Source organism: Ostrea edulis, chromosome 4, assembly GCF_947568905.1.
Source record: "Ostrea edulis chromosome 4, xbOstEdul1.1, whole genome shotgun sequence".
NCBI classification, from domain to species: Eukaryota; Metazoa; Mollusca; class Bivalvia; order Ostreida; family Ostreidae; genus Ostrea; species Ostrea edulis.
Genome location: NC_079167.1, coordinates 9,567,556 through 9,587,450, shown reverse-complemented (window position 1 = coordinate 9,587,450; position 19,895 = coordinate 9,567,556). Strand labels below are relative to the sequence as shown.

The following is a 19,895-nucleotide window of genomic DNA, read 5'->3' as shown; positions in this document are numbered from 1 at the left end:
AAAATTTCTTGAGCGGGACGTTAAATAATGTACAACCAACTTAACTGATTCGATACGCAAGAGCTTGTTCTGCTTATGATCAGTTTTTAAATCGAGGTAATCTACTGATAAAAACGTTGATGTTACAGGGATTTCAACAGTCTCGTTTAAAGTAAGCATTTCTTAATTTCTGTCGTCGCTATAACTAATATGCTGGAGTTCCTCATTGACATCTTCGTAGTCTTTGGCGATCAGGTCTTCCAATAGTCTGTTGGAATTCCCATGGGCACGAATTGTGCTCCTTTATTAGTTGACATATTTTTATATTCTTATGAAACAGAATATATTAAATAAAAAACTTCTACGTGAGAAGAAAAAATCTCTTCAACTCGACATCTAGATATATCGAAGACGTTTTATCTATTAACAATTATTTTCATGCATATGTCGATTCGATATATCCATGTAAACTCGAGGTAAAAGACACCACGGAGTCCTCCACATCTGCTTCATACTTAAATATTCTATTGAAAATGGATATCAACGGCAAACTAACAACTCAACTTTATGACAAACGGAATGATTTCAACTTCTCCATCGTCAAATTCCCACATCTATGTAGCAATATTCCATTATCACCTGGATATGATGTTTTTATCTCTTAGATAATTTCATACACAAGAGCTTGTTCTGCGTATTATCAGTTTTTAAATCGAGGTAAGCTACTGTCAAATTTGATATGAATGGGGTTTCAACAGTCTCGTTGAACGTCAGCATTTCGCAAATTATATGGTCGTTATAATGATCTAATTTGCCCATGTAACCTATCATTGGGTTAAATGCTGTTTGATGTGTTTCATACCGATTGTTAGACCGTTCTTGCACACTGATTTTGACTACGGATGACTCCGTCTACCTGATCAAGATATAGGGCTCACGGCGGGTGTGACCGGTCAACAGGGGATGCTTACTTCTCCTAGGCACCTGATCCCACCTCTGGTGTGTCAAGGCTCCGTGTTTGCCTAACTTTCTATTGTGTATTGCTTATAGGAGTTATGATATTGATCACTGTTCGATGTCTTCGCCTTTCATTCTTGCCTAAACTGACATCTTGTTTGATTGTTCTTCATACCCGCCTGGTCTACACAAGTGAGACAGCTGGGATAGTCAGATCATCCATCTAAATTGATATAGCAGGGTGATAGCAACCTACATGTTTGTTTATTCTTGGTCGTCTTGTCTTTCCAATCACAAACAGCATTTGTGAGATGGTACAGTCAGGTACTATTCCCTCTCTAAATCTTATCATCTCGTGCTACTTCTTGTAGATAATATTATCTGTATTTCTCCTGAAATAAGCATTGAACATCATTCGGAATTTGATATTCGATTGTCGTTTCTGTCAGCTTATGTGGAAAGGATCCAAAACCGTTCGTCAGGCCTATCCCAACTACTGTTAAGTTTGCTTTGCCAGACTATGATTCATGGTTTATCTGGTTAGAACGTTTGAGAGTCTAGAGATCCCCCATTCCTGTGATGAATTGTCTATACACAGTTGTTGGAAGGTCGTGCGTGTGAATAAGATGGAGAAGAACATCTTGCCTGTCTACACTTAGCAGTGATATTGTGCGGAACAAATCACTAGTAATCTTTTTGGAGTTTTTGCGTTTCGACACCATACAACCCTTTGCTTTTTTCGAGCTATTTGGTATAGTGCCATTTTTCCAGAGCAATCGTATGATCTTCAATTCTTGTATACTTTATAAGATAGAAAATTTGGTGTTGAAACTGCTTTAGTCACTTACTTTTCTCCAGTATTGGTTCACAAGTGCTAAGCTGACTGGGTGGTTCATCTACTATTGATTTTCTGGGACAGTTGCCAAGTCAATATTTCATCCTTGATTGAATGGATTGTATACAATAACCTTTTAACATAAATCTTGGGATTCGTTTCCTGTCCAAAACATTTGTGTGTGGGGAGTTGAATGAGTTCCTTAAAAACCAAGATCTTGTTTCGCCTTTTCTTGTTTGTTTTTTTATTCTGCTCTTCTTGGTTTGATGACATTGGATCTAGTTTCCCCTGTCAAACAGCTTCACTGTTACCTTTTCTTCACCTTTGCTGTTTTGTGCTTTTATCATCCTTTCTTTTCAGTTGCGTGTGTTGGAAATCCCTTCATGATCCCGTTTTCCATTACACCAAACCGTTCCTTCCCAAAGTTGTAAATTACTTAAAGTTTTCTCATACTATTCAGCCTTCTTTCCACATTGTCAGTTACTCGTAACCAGGAAGATATTATGAAGATCATCATCAAAACCTCGCCATGCGTCGTTGTCACTTGCCTTTGTCCATTGAATTCGTTTCTCTGTTCTTATGGGCTTTTACTTAATTTCAAGATTTCGTCATTTAGATTAAAAAAACCCGGAAAGATCCTCAGTGCTAAGGTTGAGTAATGCCTGTGGTCCTTCTGCTTCTTTAGAGTCCTGTGTGTGCACCTGAGTGAATGTTTCATTCCCCTCATTCTCCCCTGTCGAACAATTGGTCAAAATAATATATAAGCATCATAATGCAGTGTAGATTCCAATTTGTTCACTCCATGTTCTGCGTAACAAGGTTGGAGTCATTTTGGACTTTAATGTTTTACATAGGAAAATGCAAATTCGGGTGAGCAATGTGGTACATGGGACTCTTGTTGGGTTTTTTTAAAATTAAAAATTTATGTCAGATTTATGTTGTTACTGGTACCATACTTATTTTATTGGTCTAAATATGTTATACATTTGTTTATTAAGCCTGTCCAGTTGAAATTGTTCAGGTCAATTTAGATTTTGAAAGACTTCTGACAGGACTACATTTTGTAGCGATTTCGCCATTTCTGTTTCATCTAGTACATATCATGTACTTCAATTCTGTAATTTATAATACAAGCAATAGAGACTTGAAACTAATTCAAATGTTCTAGTTTATCTATTTGGTTGATATATTTTTCGAAACGGAACACCGGTTTTTAAAAGCATATATATATTAATGTACCCGAAATTTTGTATGAAAAACTAGGTTTTTTTTTTTAGCAATTCAAATCTCAGCGAGTGCGTTTAACACTACGCTATCCGGATACCGTTTTCTTGCTGTCTACTACATGTAGCACATTTCGTCCTTTAAAGAAATCGTTCCTTGTCGTTGATACAGCCCGTGTGAACTTAATGTATCGATACTATTTAAAATATGTTAATTGTATTGACATGTTTGAATCTTTTTTGTTTCAGTTTTATTTAGAAGGAAAATCCAATATTTTCAAAATGTATACTTCATGATGAAATACAGGATTTTATGGTAATTGAATGAAAACCGTGTAAAATTAAAATCAATATTATTTCGAGATAAATCCCACTGATTACCATAATGTTATTCTTGTCACAACACAGTGATAGCACAGGTTCAACCGGACTGTTACACAGCAAACTGAAAATTAGACGCTCGCATTTTTTTGGGTGGACAAGAATTCTTCTCACGAAAAACAGAAAGAAAACTCAAAATAGAACAATTCAAAAGACGACTTTACTAGAAATCACATGACATATTAATTCTTGTTCCATATTGGATAGACCAACTTCTTTTGATAATTAGAATCATTTCACCAACACAATGACTATACAGATGACGTTTATGTGTGTTTCTGCGTGACCGTGGTTGCTGTGTTAGATAAGCATTTCCATCACACAATCTAATCAGCACTGATCTACAACATTCTAGCAAACCAATAATGGGAATGCCAACACTCTTAACATGCTCAAAACACGCTATGATGATTATTGTCAAACATGTTCGAAAATGAGGGGAAATGAGAGCACTCATTTACAATAATGTACTCCGTGTTACATAATATCAATTTTTGGGCTCATCTGAAGCCAGTGATTGTACATATATTGCCACTCGGCACACAATTACTCCTCCGTTCGTCCAGAGCCCCCTAGTGGTGATCACCTAGTATTTAAAGTCGATAATGGAATGTTACCAAAATGCACGCGTTTAACGCCTGCCCTCTTAATAAGTGAATCGTAAATTGCCGTGTCAACTGTTTCTGAAAGAAATAGCAAACAATATCTAAATAACATATTTCATATGTAAATTTAATTCATGATTCAAAATAAGCATAACGTGCAGCTACTTAAATAGACTGTTTATTTTCGCATGAAGCAAATATAGAATAAGTTCATGAATACATTAATTCTTAGAGACCCCTCCCCAACCCACGTGCTTCTTATATGGCATTTCTTATCTGTATACAATATTACATTTTAAAAATAATTTACAGTCAACATAAAATACATACAAGAACGCTACAGTTAATACAGAAACACCATCTTCACGAAACAGTTTACACAAAAACAGTCATTTCTAGTACGCTACGAGAAGCGACATTTCATAAGATCATTTAGATAAGCAGGAAATGGTATCACGATCAAGAAAATCATGTCCGAATATTGTTAAAGCATGTGATACAAAAAGCAACTGACAATAAGTATGAAGGGATAGGAGCTGACAATAGGTATGAGAAAGTCATACATATGTAGTTAGCGCTTTTTAAACATTTATCCATACAATATCGCATTGATAGAGAGCTGTACATATAACATACATGTATTAGTCTGCGGCTTTTAAAGCAGTTAAAAGTTCACTTCTAAGCTTAGCGACTAATGTACAGTGTGTTCGACATGCTCGGAATACACAATTATGTGTTCTACACAAGAAAAACTGACCTAAGATTACACCACTGACTACCATACGAGGTGGATTAACTTGTAATTGGTACAAGATTGTAATCTTTCTTACAAGAACTTGTAAAGCGCCACGTCTTGAAATCTGCGAGTATTAGAAGTGCAAAGTTTCAATTTCAGTCACACGTTCAAAATGACGGATTTCAAGCATATTTTTTTTTTGGTTTTGTTTTCCTAATGGGAATATAGCAAATATACACTTCTTTACACAGTGCAAAACAGTGAATAAATAGCATTGATGGGTTTTGTTAAACAGTACTCATAAATATTCAGCACTATTTCTCCGCCCCTTCTTGTGATTGACAGGTGAAGAACTGGCATCATCCACCGACTCGGTGGTAGTGTACAATGTAGACCCATTCCCCTGGTGTTTGTCTGTTAATGCGTAAGCATTAGAGCTATTTCGGAATAATGTGACAGGGAGCATACCGGGTTTGGATCCATCCTTGAGCTTTGCGCATACTCTGCAGGGACAGCAACAAAACAGTTTGACGAAACCATGTCTGAATCTGAAAGTGAAACGTGCAACAAATGTAGTAGTCGGGATAGAAATAGGCCATTGGTAAAATCAGTATAAATATTAATCCTTTACCTGAAATGTAAAGTATAAATCCATTTCTGATCAACTATATTACCGAACTGGAGTGTACACAAAGAAAATGATAAATTGAATCTCACCTAGAATTCATCCAACAGTAGATGATAGGATTATACATGGAGTTGCTCATAGCGAGCCAGTAAATCACATTATAAACATTCTGCATGTGCTCCCAGTTGTTAATGTCTGTGATCGTGGACTGTAGGAGGAAGTAGACGTGGTATGGTAACCAGCAAACGGCGAAAGTCACCACCACCACAATCATCATCTTCACCACCTGTAATGATAAACACACTATCAACACCACTATAATCTCCAACTGTAATGTAATACAATATAACCACCACTACAACCATCTTCACCTGTGATGATACCCCAAAAGTGACCACTTCCACTCTCATCATCTTCACCTGTGATGATACCCAAAAGTCATCACTTCCACTCTAATCATCTTCACCACACAATATCACTACCTGTATCATTACAACCTAACATCATCTTCACCACACACTATCTCTACCTGTATCATTACAACCTAACATTATCTTCACCACACAATATCACTACCTGTATCATTACAATCTAACATCATCTTCACCACACAAAAACACAATATCATTACCTGTATCATTACAATCTAACATCATCTTCACCACACAAAAACACAATATCTCTACCTGTATCATTACAACCTAACATTATCTTCACCACACAATATCACTACCTGTATCATTACAACCTAACATTATCTTCACCACACAATATCACTACCTGTATTATTACAATCTAACATCATCTTCACCACACAAAAACACAATATCACTACCTGTATTATTACAACCTAACATCATCTTCACCACACAAAAACACAATATCTCTACCTGTATCATTACAACCTAACATTATCTTCACCACACACTATCTCTACCTGTATCATTACAACCTAACATTATCTTCACCACACAATATCACTACCTGTATTATTACAATCTAACATCATCTTCACCACACAAAAACACAATATCACTACCTGTATTATTACAACCTAACATCATCTTCACCACACAAAAACACAATATCACTACCTGTATCATTACAATCTAACATCATCTTCACCACACAAAAACACAATATCACTACCTGTATCATTACAACCTAACATCATCTTCACCACACAAAAACACAATATCTCTACCTGTATCATTACAACCTAACATCATCTTCACCACACAAAAACACAATATCACTACCTGTATCATTAGAACCTAACATCATCTATGGTGATAAACACAATATCACTACACTAGCATCCCCACCTGTGATGATAACCTGTGATGATAACCGGTGATGATAACCTGTGATGATAACCGGTGATGATAACCTGTGATGATAACCGGTGATGATAACCGGTGATGATAACCTGTGATGATAACCTGTGATGATAACCTGTGATGATAACCGGTGATGATAACCTGTGATGATAACCTGTAATGATATAGAGACGGTATCACTGAGAAACAAAGTATCACCACCACTAGGATCTATACAATATCACCACCACTAGGATCTATACAATATCACCACCACTAGGATCTATACAATAGCACCACCACTAGGATCTATACAATAGCACCACCACTAGGATCTATACAATAGCACCACCATCAAATATCACCACCACTAGGATCTATACAATAGCACCACCATCATCACATTCACTACCTTTAATGATATACATTATATCACTAGCATATAATTAATATCATTATCATTATCTTCACCCACCATTATAATGATACTAGCACCGCCACATTTAATGATCTACATACAATATCTCTACTATCATCGTCTTCACGATCTGTAATTATAAACATGTAAAGGGAAGAAAGAAAATGCAACATATTTGAAGCAGGGCCCCCTGAATCTCCAGTCAAGTGCTCTTTCAACTGAGCTATCTGACCACCGGTGGTCGAACCCGTCTGACCGCCACATTCTTTGAAGACATCATTACAGGAGCCTTATTCACTTGTAGACATTTTCACCTGTCAGTTCTAGAGGCTAGTTAACGATACCAAATGTAACAGAAAGGGGGAAAATGCAACGGACCAGACAGGGATTCGAACCGATTTCTCAAGTCAAGTTAAAATCCATTCAATGTTTAACAATCTTTTACTTCTGAAGATCAAGGACACAAACGAGATGCAGAGTTTTCTTGAACATGGATGCTTTAATCAAAATTGTGAATTTCATGGACCCTGATTGCTGAGTTAAATGTTAAAAATCGTTTGTGTTCTTGGGCATCGATGAAACAAATATTTTACACGGTTAATTAAACATAAGCAGATACCTCATGACTCATGGACCAGGCCTTTGGGTTCCAGGGAAGATCACATATTGAAATGCATCTTTAAAATTCTGATCATCTAGCATGTAAACTAGGTTCATAGTCATAATGAGCACGGTGACCTCTACTAGAAATTCTGAACATCTAGCATGTAAACTAGGTTCATAGTCATAATGAGCACGGTGACCTCTACTAGAAATTCTGAACATCTAGCATGTAAACTAGGTTCATAGTCATAATGAGCACGGTGACCTCTACTAGAAATTCTGAACATCTAGCATGTAAACTAGGTTCATAGTCATAATGAGCACGGTGACCTCTACTAGAAATTCTGAACATCTAGCATGTAAACTAGGTTCATAGTCATAATGAGCACGGTGACCTCTACTAGAAATTCTGAACATCTAGCATGTAAACTAGGTTCATAGTCATAATGAGCACGGTGACCTCTACTAGAAATTCTGAACATCTAGCATGTAAACTAGGTTCATAGTCATAATGAGCACGGTGACCTCTACTAGAAATTCTGAACATCTAGCATGTAAACTGGGTTCATAGTCATAATGAGCACGGTGACCTCTACTAGAAATTCTGAACATCTAGCATGTAAACTAGGTTCATAGTCATAATGAACACGGTGACCTCTACTAGAAATTCTGAACATCTAACATGTAAACTAGGTTCATAGTCATAATGAGCACGGTGACCTCTACTAGAATTATGAAACCCACTACTCCTGCATAATATGGGAGTTCCGGCTACTGGTTGGGGCTATATGGCTCAAATTGAAAATGCCATGAAAATGCATATAACCAGGCAATGTGATGCAAACGAGAACCAAGGTCAATGCAACTACATCTAACAGTCTCGTCTAAAATCAGCATTTCGCAAATTTTATGTTTGTTATAACGATCTAGTTTGCCAATACAACCTTTCATTGGGTCTAATGCTGTCTGACGTGTTTCATGCCGATTATTAGACCGTTCTTGGCACACTGATTTTGACTACGGATAACTCCGTTTACCTAATCAAGATAAAGGGCGGCTCACGGCGGGTGTGACCGGTCGACAGGGGATGCTTAATCCTCCTAGGCACCTGATCCCACCTCTGGTATATCCAGGGGTCCGTGTTTGCCCAACTCTCTATTTTGTATTGCTTATAGGAGTTATGAGATTGATCACTGTTCGTTATCTTCGCCTTTCATGTATCAAAATTAAAGAACTAATTATCAGGATCTCAGCTTATATTTAGATATTTAAAGAAATAAAAAAGTTCATATCGCCTATGATTAGACAATGTGTTACATGTATGACTCGGTAATTGCCAAAGTCAAAGGTTAAAAAAAGAAAAGAAATATTTGTGCATATGATAACTTTGAACAGACGTTGGAAACTCATATCTGGTTCAAAAGTTCCTTATGAGCAAAGAATTTATTCTGGTTCCTTATTACCTTCATATCATTAAAATTAGAATTTATTGCGTCACCTAATAGGTTGTATATTTCTTAAGATTTATCTGTATAAAGAAAATTATGGGCTACTGTCTTATCCCTTCTCACGGACATCGACACTCTCCATAGTAAATTGCTGTAGGGGTTGGTTGTACTCGGTAAAGCACGATTGTATCCTGCACAGGAAATGGTTGTATCCAAATTACACTTGGCAACGGTGATATTGTTTGTCAAGACTCTGAGCTATAGTCATATAAACAGGATCTATCTCACTCCCAAAAGGCTACAAATATCTCTCTTGACTGTAATTTTGAAAAGGGAAGCATCAAAAGAATTAAACGTTCTTTTTACTCACAACAAGAGGCCCACAGGCCTTATCGGTCACCTGAATACTAGTGAAAAAGTATCACTATTTCCATGGGCTATGAAATCTAGAAAAAATTTCCTGTTCTGAATATCTAAGCTAAATTCTAATGTTCAGCAACAGTATAAAACAAGATGTGTTCTTAAAACTTCACTGCCCTCAAAAGTGCATACACTGATGAAAGACTTTAAATAATAGGTGTATTAAATTAAAACATCAAAATATATGACTAATTTGGACTCATCCTAAAGTCATAATCCTGGGTTGTGAAACTCACCATTTTTTGTAAATCCTTTTCTGCTATTCCTAAGTATGCATTTAGATTTTATACAGTATCAGCAAACTTACACATAAATACTATATACTAAGTTTGGCCCCACCCTGGGGTCAAAACCCTTACTCTGGGGAAAATCAAATTTACAATTTTGGTAAAAGACTACCTGCTCTATCCATTTAGGTTCAATTTAGTATCAAAAACACTCAACAAAATGGTATTTAGGTGTTTTACACATAAACACTATATAACAAGTTTGGCCCCGCCCTGGGGTCAGAACCCCTACCCCGGGGATCATGAAATTTACAAATTTGGTAGAGGCCTTCCTGCTCTACATCACTATGCATTTAGTTTTTCTTACATGTGTGTGGTTCTGGAGAAGAAGATTTTTGAAAATTGATCATTTTTGGACAGTTTTTGCTCCGCCCTTAGGGCCCCAGGGGTGCTGGAGTCCTGAAATTTACAATTTATGTTCCCCTTGTTCCAAATATGTTTCATACCAAATTTGAAAAGAATTGGAATTATAGTTATCAAGAAGAAGTTAAAAATATCTATTGTTCACACATTTAATAACTAACCATTTTGGCCCCACCCTGATACCAAAACCCCTACCCCTGGAATAATCAAATTTACAATTTTGGTAAAGGACTACCTGTTCTTTCTAAATATCTTTTTACTATCAATTTAGTATCAATAGCATTAAAGAAGATGTAATTTAAGTGTTTTACACATAAACACTATATAACAAGTTTGGCCCCGCCCTGGGGTCAGAACCCCTACCCCGGGGATCATGAAATTTACAAATTTGGTAGAGGCCTTCCTGCTCTACATCACTATGCATTTAGGTTTTCTTACATGTGTGTGGTTCTGGAGAAGAAGATTTTTGAAAATTGGTCAATTTTGGATAGTTTTTGCCCCGCCCCTAGGGCCCCAGGGGTGCTGGAGTCCTGAAATTTATAATTTATGTCCCCCTTGTCCCAATGATGCTTTATACCAAATTTGAAAAGAATTGGACTGGTAGTTATCAAGAAGAAGTTAAAAATGTTCAATTGTTAACGCACGACGGACGACGACGGACGAAAACTAATTGCAATAGGTCACCTGAGTTTACTCAGGTGACCTAAAAAGGTGGAACTTCCAGTTCTCAGAGTTTGCACCATCTACATGCAAGATTAAAAAATAATTCACCGTGTGATATTAGTGTGAGCATTAAGGGCCTCTTGCTTTTATATGGTAGTTTGGTAAACGTTTGGGAATACTCAATATGGCAAGTACTTAGAATAAGGGCGTGAAAACAGAAATCCGCAAGCGACGGGCTTAGGAGAGTATTCTTTGTATAGAAAAAAATCCTTCTCCGTGAAGCAAAAGACCCCACGGGAATGATGAAGTTCAACGCAACTTATGACTCACGCAGTGAAATAATGTAAAGCTTTCATCATAAATACAGGGACCAACATCAGCTTATCAAATTTGTGTAGAACAAATTAATTTTCCGAACATTAATGTAAAAAGGAAATAGTTGGCATCGCAGAAATATTTGCTTATTGGAAGGAAATAAATATTCTGCTCTGTAGACGTAAGCATATAAAACCAAACTGACAACTGAAGACTGGACGTCAAATGACAAATAATTAGCGGAAATTCTGTATAAGGGGACACTCTAAATGACTTTATCTGAAAAAATATCATATTATTTGTACACATTTGCTGTCATTTCTGTTTATGATGTTTCATATATCAGTATATAATGCAAAAAGAACTGTTGTAAACACTCTGTACATGAAAGTTTCTAATAGATATCAGCATATTGTATGAAACTGTTATAAACTTTTGTGTGTAATAAACCAATGTTGCATCCATTACTTTTATTTCTCGCAAATAACACTGCAACTCGAGAGACCTTTCAAACTAAATTAAAAAAGTATATATAAGATAGATATAAGCAATAAACGGTTAGTTTTTATCATGAAACATAAAGCAATAGAAATATGGAGTTCCCCAATCCTGCATGTTACCCTATGCTTTCATGCCCATAATACAAACTAAACAATAAAGATCCTGCAGGCATGATACACTCACACTCGCACGCACGTGGTGCGCGCTTGTATGTGTGTTTATATGTGTGTCAAGTCAGTGTATGTTGTAGAACAACATTCGAACATCGTTTGATATGCAATAATAAAATATTGCTGGTTTGAAAAAAGCGACATTAAAATATATTTTATAAGGTATGTAACTGTGAGTAAAATATGTCGGTGGAAAAGCCTTTAACTGCTGTGGATTTTCTTTAAAGTCTCCAAGCATCCTGCATCAAAGACCCGAAGAGATGGTTTCAATGATTCACAACAGGCGATATAGTTGTTTAGACACCACAACTTCGTTTGCTCGTAAATCTACAGTGTTACATAGCATACAGCAAATCTTGTATACCGTTATTGCATAGATCACCTTAATTTGACAGCAAAAGTAGTCTTCTAAATCATTTCATGAAAGGTGAAGATAACGAACAGTGATATATATCATAATTCCTATAAGCGATACAAAATTAATAGAAAGTTGGACAAACACGGATCCCTGGATATACCAGAGGTGGGATCAGGTGCCTATAACTAGGAGGAGTAAGCATCCCCTTTCGACAAGTTACACCCGCCGTGAGGCCTATGTCTTGATCAGGTAAACGGAGTAATCCGTAGTCAAAATCAGTGTGTCAAGAACAGCCTAGCAATCGGTATGAAACACGTCAGACAGCTTTTGACCCAATGATAGGTTGTATTGGCAAACAAATACTTTACACATTGTTGCTCACAAACGCATTTTAAAGTAATTCCACCCTCCTGTGATGTCATCAGATTTTGCAAAATCAATGATTTATTTAGATTTATGCATGATAGCAACATAAATTTTGTTGGAGTACTTTGCTATAGTTATTATAAAAAATCTTGTTAAAAAAAATATTTCAAAAGTCTAAGTTATAGATGAATAATCAATTATACGTTTCAAAATATTGAATCCAAGGGTAATAACTCTGTTTCTATTGATTTCTTTATCAAGTCTATTATGCAATGATTTCCTTTATTTCTTACATACATTTTGTATATTTTTGTGAAGATACAGTTTCATGAAATTGTTATGAATACTACTATATCGTCATAACCAGTTTTTATGAGATTCTGATAACGCTGTTTAATGAAAATTGCAATTTTCTGACGGTGATATATGATTCTGATTATGTACGTCTCACATCTTAAAAAGTGTGATGACCTATGTATTTTATTTGATAATTTGTTAGTTTTAACTCTAATGAATGGAAATAAATACACAATTTAAACTTGTATCAGATAAAACTGCGAGTGTGGAGTTACCTTAACGCACATGCCTTTAGTTCGACTTTGAATAAAATGAATGCCGTTTTAATATCAATTGTGATGCCAGGTGTATTTCCACTGCATCAGATAAACGAAAGCTTTCCCCATTTACAATAGAGATATCAGTCTATTACCTTCAGATTATATCTACTGCCTATTTATCAGTCTATTACCGTGCCTTCAGATGATATCTACTGCCTATTTATCAGTCTATTACCGTGCCTTCAGATTATATCTACTGCCTATTTATCAGTCTATTACCGTGCTTTCAGATTATATCTACTGCCTACTTATCAGTCTATTACCGTGCCTTCAGATGATATCTACTGCCTACTTATCAGTCTATTACCGTGCCTTCAGATGATATCTACTGCCTACTTATCAGTCTATTACCGTGCCTTCAGATGATATCTACTGCCTACTTATCAGTCTATTACCGTGCCTTCAGATGATATCTACTGCCTACTTATCAGTCTATTACCGTGCCTTCAGATGATATCTACTGCCTACTTATCAGTCTATTACCGTGCCTTCAGATTATATACTACGGGTTTAAATTCGCTTCTGGTTATTTTTACAGTATCTTGTATCATCCATTTATTTGTTTTTAGCAGTTTTAGTAAACTGCATCTAATTTAAGTTTTATATTGTTTTTTAACTGTCAGATGGTTAAACCCAACAGTAGTCCAGATGTGTTACCAAACGGTAAAGGTGATGATAGTCTGGGTATCAAACTATCAATCTATTTGGAGACTTTTACACTAGTTAAAATTCTGAATTTTCTAAGATTCCTGAAAACCAGCACTGATACCCTTTGATTTGGTTAAAACTTCATTAATACTCGAGGGATATGTTTATTTTCAAAAATAAAAACATATTCGGTTAGTGCATTGGACCCCGTAGTTTTTAATACACGGTTTAAAAGTCTATTATGTATGTCATATATATAGTTCAAGCATCATGAAAAGGTGAAGATAACGACTAGTGATCAATCTCATAACTTATATACAAAATACAAAATTAAGAGTAGGGCAAATACGGACCCCTGGACATACCAGAGGTGAGATCAGGTGCCTAGGAGGAGTAAGCTTTCCTGTTGACAGGTTACACTCGCCGTGAGCCCTACATCTTAATCGGGTAAACAGAATAATCCAAAATCTAAACCACTGTGTAAAGAACGACATCAATAGGTGTGAAACATGTCAGACAGGTGTTACTCAATGTGAGGTTGTATTGGTAAATTAGATCATTAAAGCGACTATATAATTTGCAAAATTCTTACTTTAAAAGAGACAGTTTAAACTCCTGTGACATCAACTTAATCGTCAGTATCCTACCTCGATTTAAAACCTGACCATATGATACACAGAACAAGCTCTTGCGTATCGAATCAGTTGAGAGACATAAACACCATATGTAGGTGATACTGGAATATTGCTACATGAATACGGAAAGTTGACGATGGAGAAGCCGGAATATTCCGTTTGTCATAAAGTTGAGTTGTTAGTTTGCCGTTGACGTCTATGTTCAATAAAATAGGTAAGTATGCAGCAGGTGTGGAAGACTATGTGGTGTCTCTTTATTTAGAGTTCACTCGGATATATCGAATCGACATGTGAATGAAAATTATTATTGTTGATAGATAAAACATCTTCGATATATCTAAATGTCGAGTTGAAGGTCACAGTAAGGGATTTTTTTTCTCATATGAATTCTGCCTCGTAAGAATATAAAAACAGGTCTTATCTCTTATCATCGTCCTTGACAAAGTTGCTTCTAAATGGTAGGGGTCTCATTACCTTATCAAATCAAATTTTTCGTCGGAAATTGCAAGCGATGCAACTGGTAAAAAAGAAAACGAAGATGGCAGCGTGATATACCTTGTAAATTTGTTTACAGGAAAACATTTTCTAATTTATATATATATATATACAGCAACGACTACAAAAGGGGATAAATGAACTTGATTCTACATCTATTTACTATATGCGAATGCTAAAATATTTAGTCATTGTATTAAGGATTAGGATTCTGTGCAATATCATATTGTTCTAATGTCCTCTTTTTAAAATGCCATTGCTGCATGGGATTTTCAGGAAAATCACCGCATTGCTATCAAACAGAGATTTTTCTCAAACCTTTATTATCCTAATGTGTTATTATACTACGTTGTGGTTTTTTTTTTCAGTTTTCGATTAAATTGGGTATGCAGAGGTTATATCAGGATAGAGGTTATGTCAGGTCCGTATGTCTGGGTAGTTGTTATGTCAGGTCCGTATGTCAGGGTAGAGGTTATATCAGGTCCGTATGTCAGGGTAGTTGTTATGTCAGGTCCGTATGTCAGGGTAGTTGTTATGTCAGGTCCGTATGTCAGGGTAGTTGTTATGTCAGGTCCGTATGTCAGGGTAGAGGTTATGTCAGGTCCGTATGTCAGGGTAGAGGTTATGTCAGGTCCGTATGTCAGGGTAGTTGTTATGTCAGGTCCGTATGTCAGGGTAGTTGTTATGTCAGGTCCGTATGTCAGGGTAGTTGTTATGTCAGGTCCGTATGTCAGGGTAGTTGTTATGTCAGGTCCGTATGTCAGGGTAGAGGTTATGTCAGGTCCGTATGTCAGGATAGAGGTTATGTCAGGTCCGTATGTATGCATCGTCCCTTGGTACCTTTAGTTGTTGTACAAATATATTATACTTAATTGCAATGATTATAATGTCTATGCCCCTAGGGTCCATTATTTGGCAATAAACTATCTGTATCTGTCAGGGTACAGGTGGATAGAAGGTCCAAACCCACCATGTAACTGAATAAATTTTCTAAGAATGTTAAAGTATTTGAGCGGAATTCTTTAGCAGTCAGAAGAGAAATACACAACTTGTATTATCTTATGGATTATCTCCCCAAAAAATGCAAGACTTACTTCAACCATGATTTTTACCTTACAATTCTTATCCCTTACGAAATCAGGACATTCTTAAGTTTAATATTCCATTAGCTAAAACTACTTCATTTTATAAATAGCTTTATCCCTTCAACTATGAAATTGTGGACTGACTTACCTTTTTGATATTCGAAGTTTTCCAATATTATCTTCATTTAAGATTGCCATGAAATATATTACATTGTTCCGAATAAGACGTAGTATAATTTTGAAAACCGTAAAGCAAATTTGCTGCGCTGTCAATTGCAAGAATAAATAAATAAATAATGCCAACTTATTTCATCATTTTCGGAGGGAAATCAAAAATGTGATATGTGTGGGAGCATTTCAATTTTCATGACATATCCAAATTATTGTGTACAAAGACAAAGACTAATTGTACTTTTGAGTATTATGCAATTACCATCGCCCTAATCCTTAGAACTAATTTTGAAATGAGACAATATCAATTACATAGAAAATGTTGTAATATTATAGAATTGTTCCTGAATTTATCTGTCTACAAAGATATTTGTGAAATAAATTTCTTCTTACATGTACAGTATTTGTATAAAAGAACTATTTCTGCCACTCAAACATTACAGTGTAGATTTCAAACATTGATACATTACAGTGTAGGTTTCAAGCATTAAGTCAAATACCTGTTACCAGACCGTTTGTTTTATCCAACTAGCGAAATGTTCTATTGTCAGTATTCTATATGTATTTATACAATTGTATTTACATTTCAGGTGCCTAGGAGGAGTAAGCATCCCCTGTCGACCGGTCACACCCGCCGTGAGCCCTATATCCTGATCAGGTAAACGGAGTTATATCTGCAGTCTTTCTTAAATGTACAACGAAACACTACTCTATTTGTGTGATTTTTACCTTGTACCTTGTATTGAAAGAACTTACCGAGGTATTGCATACTTGTGTATGCTTGATACATAATGAAATCTAGTTGGGTTTTTTTTTTGTTTTTTGTTTTGGTCAACAGTGCAAACAGCGAAAATTAATTGCAGCTAAAATAAGGCTGTGTGTAGTAACTCATTTTTTTTTTTAATTTACTGTCGTCATTGATAAGGGGTATAAAATCAGTACAATGAACACCATTTTCTGGAATATTAGAATTTCTTTTCAGAATGATATTACTAAAATATTTTATGCTCAGATCAGAATAGTGAAAGTAATTTCTTTAATTTTCACTCATATAATTTACAAGTTAATTTCATTCCATGTGATGAAATCAAACTCCAACCTTTAAATTCGGTATATTCTTAAGAACTGATTGCTCTCAGATTAATTTACATAATGAAGACAGAAAAAAGACAGTTGTAACTTCACGTTTAAGAAAAATATGCAGCTGATAAATTCCGTGTTTTTGTGGAGCTGTAAAATCTGAGAAATACGCAGTATAAATTCATTTTAAGATTGATGGTTGTATAATATCAATTAAGAACAAAAACTGAAATCATTATCGAAATTTGTTTACAAAAATCCGAGACATTAGCGATGTGGGTAATTTGTAACGACAGTTAGCTTAAGTATCATGCAAAGTGACGCGCCCTGCTAACACTGGAGTACAGTTACATAAACTTTGAAGATACGCAAAAAACATGAAGAATCTCTTAACAAATTTCAGTAGTAAATTCACACGTGGAATTTGTTTCATCACAGCAGCCAGATAAGACACCCCCTTCCGAAGAAAGATTTCGGTAACAGTATAAGACCGCGAGAGTGTACAGTGTACCTGCTGTTCAGCGTTCCGTTATCCGAGCGGCATTTGGCCTATATTTAGGATTTCATGCTTTCGTAAAATAGGAAATCACTGAAATCATTTCACCAAAATCTGATATCATCTAAACGTATTGAACATGATTTCAAGAACCTAACTGGCAAACATAAACGTTACAGTTTTTCGCAATTGAACGTCTTAATGCAATTATGTCTGCCATGTTTCATTACAGATTCTCAAAATCAATTTTTTCTAATCGCACGGTGCCAAATTTCCCCCTAGCAAGTACAAGTACATATTTGTCAATTTGAATTTAGCGTCCATAAAGGCTATGGAAAGAAACTCGAGTATAATTTTAACGAATTTAAGAGGATCTAGTCCATATAAAGGGAAATTCTTTAACTTGTAGAAAACTTAAGAATGCCTCAGAAAGGTAGCTCCCTGCTAATACATATAGTGTCATTCTGGAATCACCGTGATTGCTCTGAACCATGTATATATGCGCTTCTTAATTTGCCGAAACGTCATTTGCTGCAAGCAGAGTGTAGGAATATATGTATTCTCAAAACAATCTTAAGTCAAAAGTTGGACTTAAGTCTGAGATTTTACTCAAATTTTGACTGTTCAAATAAAAGAAAACTCAAATTAAACTTAAGTTTGAGATTATATATATATATAGTATAGTATAGTATATTGTATACATATTGTATAAAGACAAAAGGGAAAATGTATTGTTGACGACTGCTGTTAACAGCAATTTAATTCAGCGAATCTTCCTCGATATAATTATATACATCCTTGTTCAACTTCTTGAATTTACAACGTAGCGATTGAAAACGGTGGGCTTTTTTAAAGGTATTTGGTATCTTTCCAGTTTACATCATAAAATCAAATTAAAAACAAATGTTGACATGTATAGAATTTTCTCTCTTTTTTTCTCAATGATTTGAAAGCGAGTATAGAAATCCCATTAATGTTCAAAACAACGAATAAAACGATAAGGGGGTTGGTTTCGTGCGATGTGCATCGTATTTAATCAAAGAACCGTAAGGATATCTTTATCACTGACAATATAAGATCCAAACTTGAGTATATCTAACGCAAAGCGCACTCTTAAAACGAAGATATTAACAATATTGTCTTATCGTGGTTGCATCCTCGAGTTCCAACGTAATGACACCCATCAGATAAGGCATCGCCTTTATCGACTGAATCTCAAGCCACAGTACCCATCTGTTCCTTTAAGAAATAAAGAATTGCATATGGGTCCCAAGTCTATAATATCTCCTGGTTGTATAACTACCAGAGGAAAATAATAGAGGCTGCTTTTCCAATAATCTATCATAAAGAGGATGCTATGTACAGTCGCGATGTCATCAATCATTGTGTGCAAAGGTAATAACTCCTACCAACTACTCCATTACTATCAAGAAATGTCGAAGGAACTACTCACTGGGGGAATTTTGTGATTTTTAAAAAAAGAAAATTTAATATCTACATTGCTTACATGTACGCCAGTATCTCTTCTCTAGATTAATATCACATTCTAAGAGAATGCATATGGCTGCCACAGACGTGTTATTAAATTCAGTGCAAGCTGTTTCCGTACCTAGAGCAGTATCTAGGTTCAACAAGAAAGTGAGCTTTCAATGCAGGGCACGAAAATATCTCCATCATATTTTTACTTGGGGGTTGGAATCATTACAGAAATGTACTTAATTGTTAATCCCAAATCAGACAGTATATAAAGGTTGTTCTTAATGACCAATGCCTTTAAACATTTATAATCGTAATAATTGCTATCATTAACTGTCTTCGAAACCTGGAAAAGTTTAGTCCATTTTCAGTTTTTATATACCGGAAACAATGGCGCTGACTTGTGTTTCCATTTACCGGTAACAAAAATAAAATAAAAACTAAAATAAAATATAAAAAAAACAAACCAACGAATAAATAATTTTAAAAACACACTTCCCCCCATATATCGGTAATCTTAACGGCGCACCTTTCTGTTTCCTATACACTGTACCAGCGGTAACAATATTGGCTTACTTTTTTAAAAATGTATCAAGTTGTACCATCAAACAGCACTA

The 19,895-nt window shown here is 35.6% G+C and overlaps 1 protein-coding gene across 4 annotated transcripts in view; it reads right to left on the bottom strand.

Annotated features, from left to right (window-relative positions):
• Window positions 1-3,513: 3,513 nt before the first annotated feature.
• Window positions 3,514-19,895, bottom strand: part of LOC125670913 (tachykinin-like peptides receptor 99D) — a 40,512-nt gene continuing 24,130 nt past the window's right edge. The window contains exons 4-7 of one of the 4 annotated variants that reach the window (XM_056161926.1): window positions 5,434-5,630; window positions 5,185-5,264; window positions 4,738-4,840; window positions 3,921-4,058 (exon numbers count right to left, since the gene is read on the bottom strand). In XM_056161926.1, coding sequence (XP_056017901.1) covers window positions 4,773-4,840; window positions 5,185-5,264; window positions 5,434-5,630 — 345 coding nt within the window. In that variant the 3' untranslated portion in view covers window positions 3,921-4,058; window positions 4,738-4,772. Of the gene's footprint in view, window positions 5,265-5,433; window positions 5,631-19,895 lie in introns of all 4 variants that reach the window. The other 3 variants (XM_056161924.1, XM_056161925.1, XM_048906345.2) reach the window with 3 other exon arrangements.